The following is a 16,173-nucleotide window of genomic DNA, read 5'->3' on the forward strand; positions in this document are numbered from 1 at the left end:
AATTAACAAGGTTAAGTTTTCTACTATTGGGGAGAAATAAATAATTTTTCTACTATTGGGGAGAAATAAATAATTTTTCAGCAAAAAAAGGTTGCTGAAAAACTATACTCTGGCACATCTGAGTTTTAGGGAATGTTTGATTTTCAGAGTCATATCCATTAGGAAAGCATGTCCTGCTTCTAAGTCAGCAAATCACTTGACAACACCACTGACTATAGCTCTTAAGCGAGTTGAACATGCTTCCAATTAATTTTATTGCTGTAGATAAAAGAGGTAATGTGGTAACCATACACTGGGGAACATGCTGCTGATAAAAAAGAAGAAAACATACATAAAACCTTGAAGTGTGGGTAGAATATTTTACGACCTGAAAGTCAAGAAATACTTAGATGCATAAATATAAATTCTTCATTTCATAGATTCTAAGAGTCTAGAAACTCTTTAGGATCAAAATGCTTGCCATTAGACTAAAAGAAGCTGGTAGCTTATTCCTACATTAAAAAAAAAAAAGAAGCCCCTGCTTCATCCCTGCTTTAATAAAGTAAGTCATATTTATTACAAATATAAGTATATACAACACTGTGTTGGATACTATATCAAAATATCCAACCTTAACCAACAATTTGACATCTAACACTGAAACATTGACAAATGATCACAAAGTGATGCAAGAGACAGTTGTATTATCTTCTCCTACTTTATAAAATTATCATTGGTAATGATCATACAACTGCATTTGTTTGTCTGAGCCCCAGGGCAATCAGTTTAAATGCTAGTTAAGAATTTCTAAATAAGATCTACGTGGGGATAGCACCTTAACACTAAGTAGGAGAAACAAAAAGTAGAGGAAACACAAAGTGGGGGAAAAAATAAGAGTGAGAGCTACCCAATTCAGGAACTATGATTTCATTTTAGGTAAATATTTAAAACACGTTTAACCACCATGGACACCTCCCTTCATTCTTTTTTAAAAACATATTTTTTTTTTCAAATTTTGAAACATCAGAGATTTCTTGCTTAATATCAATTTACAGGGGATTTAGAAAGTATAAGTTCTACCTAACATCCCTTGTCACCACAGAACTCACTGAGTATACTTTAGATGTACATACATAGTCATACCACTATTTATACTATGCTATACCATGCTTATTTCACCAGCAATATTATCTTGGAAAACCTTTTATTCCATGTCAGTACATGCAGATGAACCCTTCTGGAAGGATGTAGAATATTTATTCTACCCTGTAGTGTAAATTACCCAATTCTCTATAGATGTACATCATTTGGGAACACACATGTGTACAAATGTACTTGTTACCCATGTGAACATTTTGATACATAAGACAATTTCCTGAAAATATGTTAATATAATTGCTGAACCTCAGCATATATGTACACTTACATTTGCATATTTCGTTGTGAGTGCTAAATGTTTCAGCAAGTTTGTACAAATATTCAGTCATTTTTCATTACTTATTATTACAGATTAAAAGTATCTAATTCGATTTGCATTTCCTTTCACATTAGTGAAGGTAAACATTCTGTGATTATGGCATTTCCTCCTCTGTGTTTTATCTTTGGCCAATTTCCTGTGCATTTAAGAAAGCAATTTCCTCATTAGTTTCTAAGTGCTTTTTGTATAGTAGGTACATAAGGATTTTTTTTCTCATATTTTACAAATATTTCAGTCAGTTCGATGAGCATTAAGCGTCTTCATAGTTAGTACTTCAATGCTGGACAATAATTCTTTTTAAAGTCATCACAAACAAAATGTACTCTTGAACCAGGCCAAAGATTAAATTTATTATGACACTTGAATTACAATTACCTTCTTATCATTACAGCCCTTGCACACTAAAACAATGGTAAGAGATACTTAACTATGGCAGTGAAATAATTTATTAGCAGAGGGATGTCTTTCTGTGTATAAAGATGTTTTCTCGAGGCACATTTAGAAATGACTTAAAAATTTCCGTGTAGTAGTACTGTCAGAAACAATGAGGTGAAAACTGTCTAAACAGGCCAAAATATCTTTAAGTTCAGATTCAAAAGACGAGTAGAAATGGAAAATCCACGGAACCTCGTAGACCGTAATTCACTGCGTTTTGTCAGGAGCACAGCGCCTGCGAACCCGAGGCAAGCATCGCAGGCGGCAAGCGGGTCAGTGGCCAGGTGTTTCCCGCTGCTCCTGTTTCCCCAGCCCCAGACAGCAAGCCCCCCTGGCAGCCTGCCCGCCCTCTCACCGCCTTCCTCCCTCCAAAACCACAAACCCTCCTATGCGTACAATAGCCAGCCATTGCCTTTGGCGACGTCCACTTCCTCAGACGTGTGCAGGTAAGATGGCCAGCTAGCAAGGGAAACTGGCAAGTGCTCAAACCCTCAGGACAGGAGTTACAAATCTGAACCAGTCATATTACAGTTGACTTCGCAGACAAATATAAAATATAAATAACAAGAGTTGGGTAGTTTTGGATCATAGTGGCAATTTGCTGTGCTCAAAATTTGAATATCAATTCGATCACTCCTTAGGTGAGAGAAACTGGGGACCAGGAGGTAGGATATGTAATATAGACACTGCTCACCAATTCCAAAAGCAGATATAGACAATAAAACAAAACTTTGAAGACAGAGACAAAGAATAAAGGAAAGGGGGAGTGGGGAAGAGTGAAATGGAATACCCTCTGTGATTTCTTCTACAGACTTTCTCCCAGAACTAGAGAGGAGCAAGACCAAAAAATGCTTGGATCACTTATTGTAACTGAAACCGCAAGTTATAATACTCTCAAGAGTTTCTAACTATCCAGACATCTGTTGGATAACAAATGCAGCCAAACATGCATCTTTAAAGAGGTTTCTAGGTTATGCAGTGACAGCTTTATGATCCAGAAAATAGATAATCCAACCAGAGGAAGAGCTAATCTGGATTCATCGCTTACCCATAAAAACATAATTAGGGACACAACACCAACACAGGAAACACCGTACCTAGGAGGATGAGTTTTTTAAAGACTCCAAATTTTTTAAAAATTACTTCAAAACTGCAGAAATACAAATGTATTTTTCTACCCATTTGATTTAAGGAACCAATCTCTCCATTAGAGTAAAACATATGGGAAAATATTTGGTAAGAATGAGATATGTTGCATATCAATCAATTCTACATTGACATCAGTAATTTCTCATCTTACCTATATGTGGTATAAACACAAGCTTGTTCTGACATTTTCCAGAAGAGATTGTCCAATCCAAACAAACATAAATAAGGCTTCAAAGATTCTGAAGATGCCAAGCATCACCTGATACTGCTCAGGCAAAGCAACCGTGAAAATAAGCATTATAATACATGCTTATAGTTGACAAAAATTATGAAGGTAAATACACAGTATATCAGGCTGTATGCAAACAAAGAATGGCATATTTTGCCTCTAGCAGTCCCTCAGAAGACTTTTTTTGGTCATCTTTTTGCCAAGGAATTCACAACATGTTGGCCACAGACAGCTGTTTGTGAAATCTTATATTGTTGATAAACAGAACAATAAGAGAAGAGTTAGACAGCCTGGAAGAGAATAAAAAGAATCTGTAAATTCTGCAGGCCGTATAGAATTTTTGTATATAATCTTTGCACCCTATTTGAAAACTGATGGGAATCTGTCTGGGAATGAGAGTCTGAAACAGATTTCTTCATTCGAGCTGTTCCTTTTAGATGTACCCCAATATGTGATATGATATGAGCAAAGCGTTACTTGAAAAGATAATTTGTGAATATAAAACACACTGACCCTAAAACAGGACTTTTAATGCTTTGAGTGGTTCTCCATTCAGAGTCACACTAGAATATCCTGGGAGTTTGTTTGTTTATTTTTTTTCAACCTCTACACCTCCCCTCTCAGACGAACACATACGTTTCTCTCGGGAAGACATGGTGTAGTTTGAAAAAGTACCCACTCCCAACCATAACTAGTTGATGAGGTGTCCTTTAAGAAAACAGTCAAAATATGATGGCATTGCCTAGTTTTGCTTGCAGTTCTTAGGAAAATATTTCAGAAACCAAGAGATGCTACCCAATTTACATAGCAATAAATAGAAACTTGTTTACAAAGTTAATACTGCAGTGGAAAAATCAATCAGTTTTTAGCTCACAACTTTTAAAGACTAGCATGTATTAATGGAGTTTGGTGAGTCTAATTATATGTAGTCTAATTGCCTCATTCTGCACATAAAATTTCCTTTTGATCTATATGAGTGATGAGGACAAATATCTCAACAATACTTAAATCCAAGGGGATAGGATCAACTTTTTAGTACCCTCTCATTCCACAAGGCAGTGTTATAGACAGGAAAACAAAAAACAAAAAAACTTGTTTAAAAATGTCTTGAAGATGCACATCCTGATACTCTTTCAAGTCCTTTTCTTCTTGATTCTTTATTATACCTCTCCCACTGTCTGCCCAACCAATACAAAAGCACCCAGTTTTCACCGTATGGCCTATACCAGCAAACAGCAGTATTGGGAAATTTGGCTCTAGCCAATATCAAAACTATTCTTTTTTTTTTTTTAAGATTTTATTTATTTATTTTAGAGAGAGAGAGAGAAAGAGAGAGAGAGAACGGGGGAAGGGGCAGAGGGAGAGTGAGACAGAAACCCAAGCAGACCCCACACTGAGCATGGAGCCCGATGCAAGGCTCGATCACATGACCCCCAGATCAGACCTGAGCCAAAACCAAGAGTCCGATGCTCAATGGAGTGTGCCCCCCAGGCACCCCAGCTCACAGGTATTCTTCAAGAACAGAAGCAAATTAAGGTAGAGTCAGGGAGTAACAGAGGCATTCAAGGCTTTCATCTCAATTATTCATGATGTCTCACATCTCCAGTGTGAATTTCGTTTTCTGCTTGAAATGCTATGTATTTAATAAGAATAATGAGAGCTTTAGTTCTCCCTCATGTGCACTGTCTAGGAAACACAACCATGTGCAGTAGTTCACGGGAATCTCCCAGTTGCAACAGAATAAGTATCATCTCCATTCTGCATCTAACGAAGAGGAAGAACGCACAGGTTATGAGACTTGCTCAACATCATACAGCTAAGTGGTGATGTGGGTCTTGGAATTTATTTTTTGGTCCTCCGCTTCTCCCATACATATCTCTAGACACACATTTCTACCTGTCTGCAAAGATTAAAGTTCTCTGGACTGACCACCATTTTTATGAGCCCCTAAGTGACTAGGGGGGAGGGGTTAGTAAATTATTAATAAGATCAATCTCTCTCATCTCTTCTTGCCTCTTTCTCTTTTACACACACACACACACAAACACACACCATTATTTGTATCCTTATGCAAATGATCCTGAAACATCTGGAACCCTCTCAGAAGGCTCCTGCACTTGCTTCATAAAGTAGGAGGAGGATCTATGAGACAAAATCCCCATGCTTTGGGCATTGTGACATTATGGCACCATTCAGTGGTGTAAGGCCTGGAAGACAGCATGGACAAGATCTACATGGCTCTGGGAGAGCAGGGGAAATTCATTAAGGCTCCACAGAATCCAGCCATGGATACTTGAAACTGACAGCAGTGCTCTGGAATGCATTTCTCCCTCTGATTCACCATCCAGTTACTTTTCATGCAGATCTCACTCTCTGGCTGGGGTCTCCTGGCATTTTGCATGCCTTTCAAAGATGGTTTCCATTACCCTTCTGGTCACGAAATTGTCATTCTGGACATGAGCCCTATACAACTAACACCATTCAGGAGTGTGTAAATATTTTAACATAACTTTGATGTTTTTTTTTTTTTCTCTCAGTGGGAAAGAGGATTATGACATATGCCAAAGAAAAAGAAAAAGGTTTGCAGAAAGTGTTAAGCAATTAGTTGTTAATTACTAGTCTTTATTGTTATCAAATCATAAACTCTAAAAAAGTCTAGAGAAAGTATAGTTCAAAAAACATCCTAACATATACATTTTTTTTTTAATCTGCAACTATTGTTTTGTGACATCTTAACTATCTTAATTTAGATGATGTCCTCAAGGTAAGTATCCAGAAATCTGTAAATTTTTATTGAATAGCATAATTACCACTGAAAAATCACGTAGTCTCAGGGCTGGCTTCCATATCATATGCCATTTAAAATGTCTACCTGCTGAAATGAAATGATTAGAAGTAAGCTTCTGTGCCCATACTATTTTAAAACATGATTACAGCAAATTTCCTAATTTCCTCATCACTTACAAAAATTACTAGCAATGTCAGGAAAGGCTTCAATAAGTCCCTAACCCCACAGCCTCCAGAATTCAGACAACTACTATATATGCTCCATGAGAAGGCGTGAAGAGAAAAGGAAAGAAACTGTTTTTAGTTGAGCACCAATCATGTATGTTTCTTTGATGTCCTTTCTTCTGTAGAATAAAAACTACCTTAGTGCTTTAATAATTTATATAAATCATACTATCCTCTCAATTATTACTGTAGCTTTCTGAAGATTTCTGTCCAAACTTAACCACATTTCTCGCTCATTGTAAAGCCCGGAACTGGAGCTTTATGATATCAAACAAATACCCAAGTGCACTGGGTTGGTAACTATTGGTTTCCTATGGTCTGTTTTTGCAAATGTATATGTTTAGAGAGAGAAAGGATTTCCAAGAGGTCAATGGATATAAAGCTCCATGATTTGTATCCCTTTGATATCCCCAGCGAAATTCAAAAATTAGTAACATTTTACAAGGGGATGTTAAAATAGTTCAGCATGGTTATTTTTGAGAACTTTCATGCAATCACAATCTTTGTTGCCCAGGCTTGTCAGCTCCAGACCACGTACAAGAAAGCACAGGTCTTGAGATGTGATCTAGAGAGATGGCAAAGTTACAGGTTGAATGGAAAAGCAAGTGGTAACTTGATGTCCATCTCTCTTTCATGGAGAGAAACTGCCTCTCTATTTGCTGCTCTAGTTCACTAGCTACTTTTCATCCTGCTTTCTATTTCCTGTATTTGATAAAATAAAGATACAGATGTTTCTCCTCATGGATTGCAGCATAAAGCATCCACATAGTATTGAACAAGACTGACCACCGTGTTCTTAACAACTGAAGTCATTTGATTAGCCTATTTCAAAGGGAACACTATATAACAATTTTGAGCAATAATACTTTATATGGCTTTAAAATACAATTTTTGCCTTTTGTGAATGAGGTCCCTTTCACAAAATATTCAGGTTAGAGGATTCAAATTAAATGCATTTTGTAAAATGTAGTTTACAGGCCTTATACCATAAAAAATTTCAAAAAAACATGTAGGTTGATTCTTTCATAATATTATCAGACAGCAAGTGTTTGTGGAGAGAAAAAAAATAGATAAAAAGGACATTTGATTACTCCTAACTTCCCCATTGGTGCCCAGTGCTCCGTATCCATTATCAAAATTTAAGTTCTCAAAGAATGTTGTCCAGGCTTCTTAACAGAGTAATTCTATTCACAGGTTAATGAAGGCCATTATTATGAAAGTCTCTTCAGAAATAATTCCGTTTATGCCTTAACATCTGAGGGAATACTAGAAACGTAGTTTCTTATACCTATGGAAAATTTCACAGCCTGTATCCAGCAAGTTATTTTAAGATCTAGTGGCTATTGTAGTTTTGCTTTTCTGCCTAACAAGGGTCAATGTCCCATCCTGTAATACATATTCTTGATTTCATTCAATAACTGAAGATATGCTCATTACTGAGAGATAAACCAGATACTGTTTAATATCTACCTATAATCATAGTTTGGGGCAGAATCATATAATAATTTCCTTATCAAATCTACTACTTATGCAAATGTATGGCTAATGCTTATATGACAAATTTTTTAAGAAGCCAGAAGATACATCAACATATATTAATTCCCTTTTAGATCCAGATTTCCCAAGCCTGTGTTATAGTAGGGAATGTTGTTTTGTTTTGTTTTCTAATGTTAGGCTACTTAATGTATTTTAGCAAAAAGAAATCATTTATGTGTATTTTATATTGAGTGATTATGGCATTCCTCAAAGTAAAAAAATAGATAAATAAATTTGTAACAAAATTGTAGCTAAAATAACATGAGAAATCCTAAGAAAAATAAATCTGTGGCTCGGCTGATGAAAACAATCTCAAGCCATGAGCAGCTTGTGTTTATAGAGAAGAAATCATACCACAAAGCATGACCCTTTTTCCTTTTGGTAAATTTAAATATAGTGGATGAAGTGAAACTTATAAATAAAATCAACTTTGTATTTCAGTAAAAAGGCCTCATGAACAAATCTTTACTTGCAAAATTAATTCAAACTGGTTGGGATGAATTACATTGTATATTTTACATTAAGTAAATTATTGGCAATAACAGGAAATAAGAATGACAGCATTTCAGTGAAATGAATTGTATGGTTATGGCCACTGAAAGGTGAATACTAGAACAGAATTTACTTAATGTCATTGTAAAATATCTGAGCGTAATAGAGATAGATCTTACTTATATGTGCATATCTAATAATAAGATAAAATCAGGAGGGCGCCTGGGTGGCTCAGTTGGTTAAGCGACTGCCTTCGGCTCAGGTCACGATCCTGGAGTCCCTGGATCGAGTCCCGCATCGGGCTCCCTGCTCGGCAGGGAGTCTGCTTCTCCCTCTGACCCTCCCCCCTCTCATGTGCTCTCTCTCATTCTCTCTCTCTCAAATAAATAAATAAAATCTTTAAAAAAAAAAAAAAAGAAATACCAGTACATGAGTGTTCATAACAGCATCATTAGTATTAGCCAAAAAGTAGGAACAAATCGATGAATGAATGGATAAACAAAATGTGCTATATCCATACAATAGAATAGTATCTACTCCTAAAAAGGAATGAAGTTCTGATACATGCAACATGGATGAATCTAGAAAACACAGGCTAAGTGAAAGAGAGAAGATATAAAAGGCCACATACTGTATGACTACATTCATATGAAATGTCCAAAGTAGAAATATCCATGGAGACAGAAAGTAGATTAATGGTTGCCAGGGCACAGGAAGAAGGAATATATATTGGGGATATATTTTATATTTCTAAGATATAAGGATTTCTTGTTGAGGTGATGGGAATGTTCTGGAATTAGTGGGGACAGTTGCACAACATCATGAATGTACTAAAACCACTGAATGGTACACTTTAAAATGGTAAAGCATATGATATGTAAAACATAGCTTATATGTATATATATATATGTATATATATATGTGTGTGTGTATATATATATATATATATAAAGATTTACTTATTTATTTGAGAGAGAGAAAGAGCACGGTGGGCAGGGGCAGAGGGAAAGAATCCCAAGCAGACTTCATGCCCAGAGCAGAGCCCGATGCGGGGCTCGATCCCACAACCCTGAGATTATGACCCAAGCCAAAATCAAAAGTCAGAGGCTTAACTGACTGAGCCACCCTGGTACCCCTCAATAATATATTTTTTTAAAGATTTAATTTAAGTGATCTCTACACCCAACATGGGGCTCAAACTCACAATCCCAAGATCAACAGTCACAAGCTCCACCTACTGAGCCAGCCAGGTACCCCATCAATAATATATTTTTAAAGCTACAAAAAGTAGGGGTCTGATCACCTTCCCTTGAAAGCTAAAATTTATAGAGTACCTATTATCTGCAGAGCACATTGGCAAATGTTTTACTTCATTAATTCATTTAATCCTCAATACAACCCAATGAAGCATCTTTTAAAGATAAGGAATTTGAGGCACCAAGGGGGTTAAGTAATTTGCACAAAGTCCTGCAGCTACTAAGTGATAGAGCAGGGCTTATAAAACCAGGCAGTCTGGCTTCAAAGCTCAGACCACACACTAATTGCCAGGAGCAATGACCATTAAAAGTTGTGATATACGCTTCCAGATAATTTTTATTGCGGGAGCGCAGGCACACACATGCATATGTGTGGGTGTACACAGATAAGAGTGATACATATGGAACTATACTTGAGGCCAGCAAACTCTAGCCCACAGGCCAAATCACACTCACTTTTGTTTATATATAGCCCATGAGCTAAGAGTAGAAGGATGGGATTTATATTTTTACATGACTGAGAAAGAAAGGAATACAAAAAGAAGAGTAGCATTTCATGACAAATAAAATTCAAATCTCAGTGTCCATCAGTGAAGTTTTATTGGGACACAGACATCTTCATTTATCTAAGTTTTGTCTGTGGCTATAAACACTACTCTATAAAAGCAGAGTTGAATAGTGGCAACAGAGATAGTGACCCTGCAAAGCACTGAATATTTCTATCAGGCCCTTTATTGAAAACTTTTGCTGACTCTTGGATTATACCATACATGATACTCTAAAACTTCCTTTGTCACTAAGCATTATATCGTTTTGAACCTTCCAGATTTCCTTAATTTCTTTACATGGCTGCAAAATAAAAATGCACCTAAAATTATTAAACCTTTCCCCTACTGATGAAAATGCCATATTCTTTACGAAAACGCTCTCAACATGGTTGGATTAATTTATTTGCCTCCTAATGGAATGTGAAAATGACCTACATTTTGGTGGCCTTGGTATCTGCACGTCGAGCAGTTTCAGACCTGTATCACCTGAATACAAGCTCTTCCCTCCCCTGCTCAGTAGCCACCAGTGTTGATGCTGAGTCCTGAGCTAAGCCACTGTTTTGGGACTACCTGGTCCAGTCAACTTTGCGTAGCCTGTATGGAGAGGAACCCACCTCGCATTCTTTTCAACTATCCTACCTTCTTGGCTTGGGCATATGACACAGAAACTTTTGTTCTTTTAAAGTGGTTAGAAAAGTGGAAGGGTAGCTACTATTCTTTAGTTCCCCTACAGTGGATACTGCGGTGGGCCATCAGATCCCTCCCCATTACGTGTTGAGACTTGGGAATTGCCTCAGCAGAATAAAGTCACTTTGCCTGACGTCAAGTCCCCTTTCCAGAGAAACACATCTAGTTACTGATCAATGCAGATGTATAAAAGCCCATCCACCTTGACTTAAAGTAGGACAATTAAAAAGTACCACCCCAACTCCAGAGCTCCTTACAGAATCCACCAAAGCTCAGTTGAACATAATCATAGTGAGACTTCTCTTGCCCAATTCTCTCATTGCACAAAGATGTTTCCCTGAGAACTCTACCCCATAAATTGTCTACAATCAAATCTGCATCTTAGAGTCTGTTTCCCGGGGGAAACTGACCTAAAACACTCCTCTCTAACTCTTCCCAGAGAGAGAGAGATGTGATATTTGATAGGACTTCTGAGTTTAGGAGAAGAAAAGGAATACATATGGCTCAGCCCCTCCCCCAGTCCTCTTTTGGGCAGGCACCCATGCAGAGAGGCGCACGCTCCTCCTGCTTCTGTCCTTTGCAGGGTAGGCACATCAGGTTCATGCCTCAGACCGTGCTTTTCAAGGCAAATCTGAGCAACCATCAATCTCTTTTCACAGTAATGAGGCTTTAAACTATGTGACAAGGAAGAGGTCTAAGGAAATCTTCTCTGAAGTCTAAATTTCTTCTAGGGTTGAATCTCCTAGAATCTAACCTTAGGGGAAGATACTAGAAGTCCAATTGTGGGAGTAAACCGAATCGAGGATCTCCAGTTCAGCCTGATCAATGATTATGCCAATGATGTGACCTTTATCTGCTTTATTCCTTGAGTCTTTGTTTTCTCAGTTGGATCAAAACTACGGGACAGAGGTGAATCTATCATCATCCTAAACCACACTGACAAAGTGCACCTCTCTGCATGCGTGCTGGCCCAAAAGAGAGACTGGGGGAGGGGCTGAGCCATATGTATTCCTTTTCTTCTCCTAAACTCAGAAGTCCTATCAAATATCACATCTCTCTTTCTCTGGGAAGAGTTAGAGATGAGGGTTTTAGGTTAGCACTATGTATTTCCAATAGGTAAACCTTCATTCCTTATTATGAACAGTCTAATTTAATAGGCTTAATAGTCAAATTTACCTATATTTACAGGGAGATGGTACCCCAGCAACTTCTTAGATTTGGGGTAGGTTGTAGTTCAAATCCAACTTGGGCATTTTAGATTTAAGAAGTAGTTTTCAAATAGGAAAACTGAGCTTTGTTTCCTTCTTGTTAATGAATCTAGGTACATCCAACGCAGATTAAGTTTAAGAATCAAAAGCGATAATATAAATAAAGTGCCTCTGGCAATACCTGATATGTAGGTACTCAATAAATGTTAATTCACAGCTCAGTGGGTATTAAGAACTACTTATATTAGACCCACATGGGCCCACTGCAGGTTTTCCAAAAAGAACAAAAATCCTCTCTCCTCCACTTCCAAAAAGCAGGATGCCTTTTCATCCTGAAGAGATTATTTCAAGTCAAAATTCCGAACTATGAGTAGCTGAATAAAGCTCCCACCAAAAATAAGGAGTGCAAAAATAGGTAGCAGATGACAGAGAAGTAGAAACAGAGAGCAACAGGCAGTCATGTCCCTTTTCCCCTTTACGTTATGGAGAGCACAGTATATAGACTGAACGTCTGTGACCCTCCCAAAGTTCATATGTTAAATGCTAACCCCCAAAGTGATGGGATGAGGAGGCAGGACGTGCTTAGGGAAGGATTAGGTCATGAAAGCAGAGCCTTCTTCAGTGGGATTAGTGCCCTTATAAAAGAGAGCCCAGAGATTTCCCTTGTCTCTTCCACCAGCTGAGGACACACTGAGAAGACCATGTCCATGAAGCAGCAAGTTGGCCCTCACCAGACCCTGAATGTGTCGGCACCTTGCTCTCAGACTTTCCAGCCTCCAGCACTGTGAGAACTAAATGTGTGTCATGTAAGCCACCCAGGGTATGGCATTCTGTTATAGCAGCCCGGACTGACTAAGAAAGGAGAGAATATTTCCTAAACCTGCTAAGAGCGCTGTTAGCTCTGGCCACACAGGTACCCCAGAAGTGAGATAGGGAAGAGCTTCCAGAGACTGGCCACTTGTGATGGCAGGTACCAAACTGGGACTCTAATCCCATCCGGCCCCAGGCATCAAACCACATAAGAACTGCCTTCATCCTGCGTAGTACGCGGCAAAGAAAGGAAGTGTGTGGTGATTAGCCCCATCATGTTCTCTTCTCGTAGAGAGAGAGAAATCAAGTACCCCGATAGTTTGTTTAGAAAAGCAGCTTAAAGCCAGGGACTTCATAAGATGCTGAAACGGGTGAGTTTAAACAACAAGCAACACTGGGAAGCTCAGCGGAGAACCAATTAACCAAAATAAGAATGTTCACTTATGTCAGGGTGAATGCAACTAATGATTACTCTGGGGAGTCGTGTGCTGTGAACCAGCATTCAGGTGAAAGACCTTGCACACTAAGAATAAAACTAAGGAAAACTAGAAAACCAAGAAAAGAATGAGCTTCTTTAAACTTCTGGGAAGAAAATCCTAATATGTCACAAAGTATTCCAGGAAAAGAACCTGGGATTGGAGGTGGAGGTGGGTGACTTTGGCATGTAAACTCTGGGGATGTAATCAATGACTTGATTTGTATTTGAGACGCTGATGCCTCTGATTTTTGTGAACTCAAACCATTAATACTATTAATATGAGTAGTCTGATCTAAAACCCAAGATCAAACATTTAACACCATGACCTTCAGAACGAGTGAATTCCAGAGAGGAGCTGAATGCTCGGTGAAGAAACATTTACCCTACCAATTTTATCGAAATCTGTTGAATACAAACTTTATAGTAGTCTTTTAAGTCTCGTGCTATTTAAAACAGAGAGAGAGAGAAAGAGAGGGAGGGGGAGAAGGTAAAGGAAGGGAAGGGGAAGGGAGGGAAGACAAGGGAAATCTATTCCTTTAAAATATGTTCCCCAATTCTTTTCAAAAGACCATGATTATATTCCATGGGTTATATTGCAGAAAGTAGTTTTATAAATCCTAAGTAAGACCTGACAAAAGGAGAGAAGGTAAAATTACCGAAGCACACTACTTCTGAATTCTATTCGGCGTGATACGTGGTATAGAGCACAGGGACAGGGGAGATTTAAAGAATGTGTTCAATTCTTTGTGAACATGAGGTAGTAGAGATCCCCATTCAAAGGGAGAGATTACTAGTTGCAGAAATGGGAGAAAAGTTCTGACACCTCCCTCAAGCTAGTCACCCATTTCCTGCAAGAGCGCCGGAATTATTGCAAAGTGCTTAGTTCTATAAACGTGTTGTCAACGCTCAGTTTTACATAGAAGAGAACAAATATTTCAAAGTATTTAAAAACATCCTCCGCATTTTTATACGTATGTCTTTACTGTTCCTTCTTTTTACGGAAAGGAGGAAATTTCCCAGCTCACCTGTTTCAAACCCCACACTTGGCACTAAGTCCACGGTTCCATGAAAGGCTCCGGCCCACGCTGAGGTAGCAGTGGTGACTGTAGTCGGATCTGTCTTTGTGATGTCACACTGGGGAGCAGGTATCCTGGCCGTGCGCACTGATGGCATCAGCAGGGGCCCGTAGGATGGATCCAGGGCAGGGCCAGCAGAAGGGTGGTGGTGGTGGTGGTGATGGCGGTGGTGCATGTGGGCATGCGGGTGGCGGTGCCGCAGGTACACGTCGTGCATGTGGCTGTAGGACGGGCTCACCTGAGATGCCAAAGGGTAGTGCCAGGACTCGGACGCGGGAGGGGGAGGGGCCGGGCCAGTCTGATGCAGCGCATGTCCCGGCCAGGGGCTGGGGTCAGCTGTGGGAAAGGTGCCAGGGGGTGCAGTGACCTGGAAGTCAGGATGAACACCCCCCAGGCAGGGTGCAGATGGGGGCTGGTAAGAGCTGGTCCAAAAGGAAGTCGGGAAACTACTCCGCTGGCTTGAGAGACCTGAGCTGTCTGAGAAGACAGAAAAATTATTTACATAAGATTCAGTTCTAGGATAGACTTGCCTCTACTTGTCCCATATTTTACAAGCAGGCTAATTAGTATGCACTCTTTTCTCCCCACACAGAGGTAAATGGATACCAGGTAAGTCTCTGAGATCCCATACCAAGGCAATGCACACAGTTCAAGGTGCTGAATGAGTGCCCCCCCCCCCTTGACCCCTCTTTCGCTTAGCTTATGCAGTCACAGTCTAGGCTGAGGTTTGCCAAGTCTGAGATTGAAAAGCTTCATTTCCCGCTGGGTGGCTTGCTGCCATCAGGTCTGAGCAGAGGTCACAGGTACATACATCACAGGTAAAGAAAGCTTATGCCCTAGATGTGAGTCAGGTAGGTTGGAAATGCTGATGTTTATCAAACTTCTTATAAATGCAAATGCAATTTTCATTCAAACAACATTTTAATGCTGAAAGTAATAAATGGAAATATGACCACAGTGAATTATGCTCACCAACGCTCATTTCCCATCAAGAAGAGTGTAGCTCAAGCTTATTTATTTTTTTTTTCTGTAGAGGTCTGGGAGGCTCTGGAGTGAGAATAATAGTGTTGATATTTAGTAACAGTGACCAAATGCCCAATCTTAGTCCAGGGACTTTTCATGGATGATCTTATTGGATCCTCACGCCAACTCTATGAGGTAGTTATTGTTATTACCCCCATTCTAGAGATATGGAAATTGAGGCAGGGAAAAAGCCCAAGATTTCACAGCTGGCAAGTGGGAGATGGGGCTTTGAAAGCAGGTAGCCTGCCTCAGTGGCTCGCACTCTTCATATCTGTGCCACAAGTGGGCACAATTGCAACCATGACAAGAACATCTAGAACTCGATAGGGATTCTGTGGAGATCATGAGTGGGGGAGATTCAAGTAAGGGTAATAGGTGTGAGGAGGGGTTAGGCAGAAGGGTAATATAAAAAAAATAACACCTAGAGATAAATAAAGAGGGAAACCACCCCCCAACTCTTGTCTTCAGTTAAATTTCTCCACTCAATCATCATAACATATTTATAGATGATCTACTATGTGCCAAGCATAGGGAGGTCAGGGATGACCAAATGGATCACAATCTAGCAGGGGACAGATAAATAAGTAAACATGTGCAATGTGACCTGGTAGGGGCTCCCATAAGGGGAAGCACAGAGAGAGGGCACAGAAGCAGCCTAAGAAAAAATAAATTACAAGAGTGGGTAGGGCTAGCCTTGTGAAGAGGTTGGGAAGAGTGGTTTAGGCAAATAAAAAAAGTATGTGAAAAAGGCCAAAAATTATACACACACACACACACA

The 16,173-nt window shown here is 39.1% G+C and overlaps 1 protein-coding gene across 4 annotated transcripts in view; it reads right to left on the reverse strand.

Annotated features, from left to right (window-relative positions):
• VGLL3 (vestigial like family member 3) overlaps window positions 1-16,173 on the reverse strand; it is a 48,696-nt gene that overhangs the window by 10,761 nt on the left and 21,762 nt on the right. For all 4 annotated transcript variants that reach the window (XM_032406329.1, XM_032406327.1, XM_032406326.1 and 1 more), the window contains exon 3: window positions 14,322-14,849. In XM_032406329.1, the coding sequence (XP_032262220.1) occupies window positions 14,322-14,849 (528 nt within the window). The remainder of the gene's footprint in view (window positions 1-14,321; window positions 14,850-16,173) is intronic.

The sequence above is a fragment of the Phoca vitulina genome, unplaced genomic scaffold (assembly GCF_004348235.1).
Source record: "Phoca vitulina isolate PV1807 unplaced genomic scaffold, GSC_HSeal_1.0 scaffold8, whole genome shotgun sequence".
NCBI classification, from domain to species: domain Eukaryota; kingdom Metazoa; phylum Chordata; class Mammalia; order Carnivora; family Phocidae; genus Phoca; species Phoca vitulina.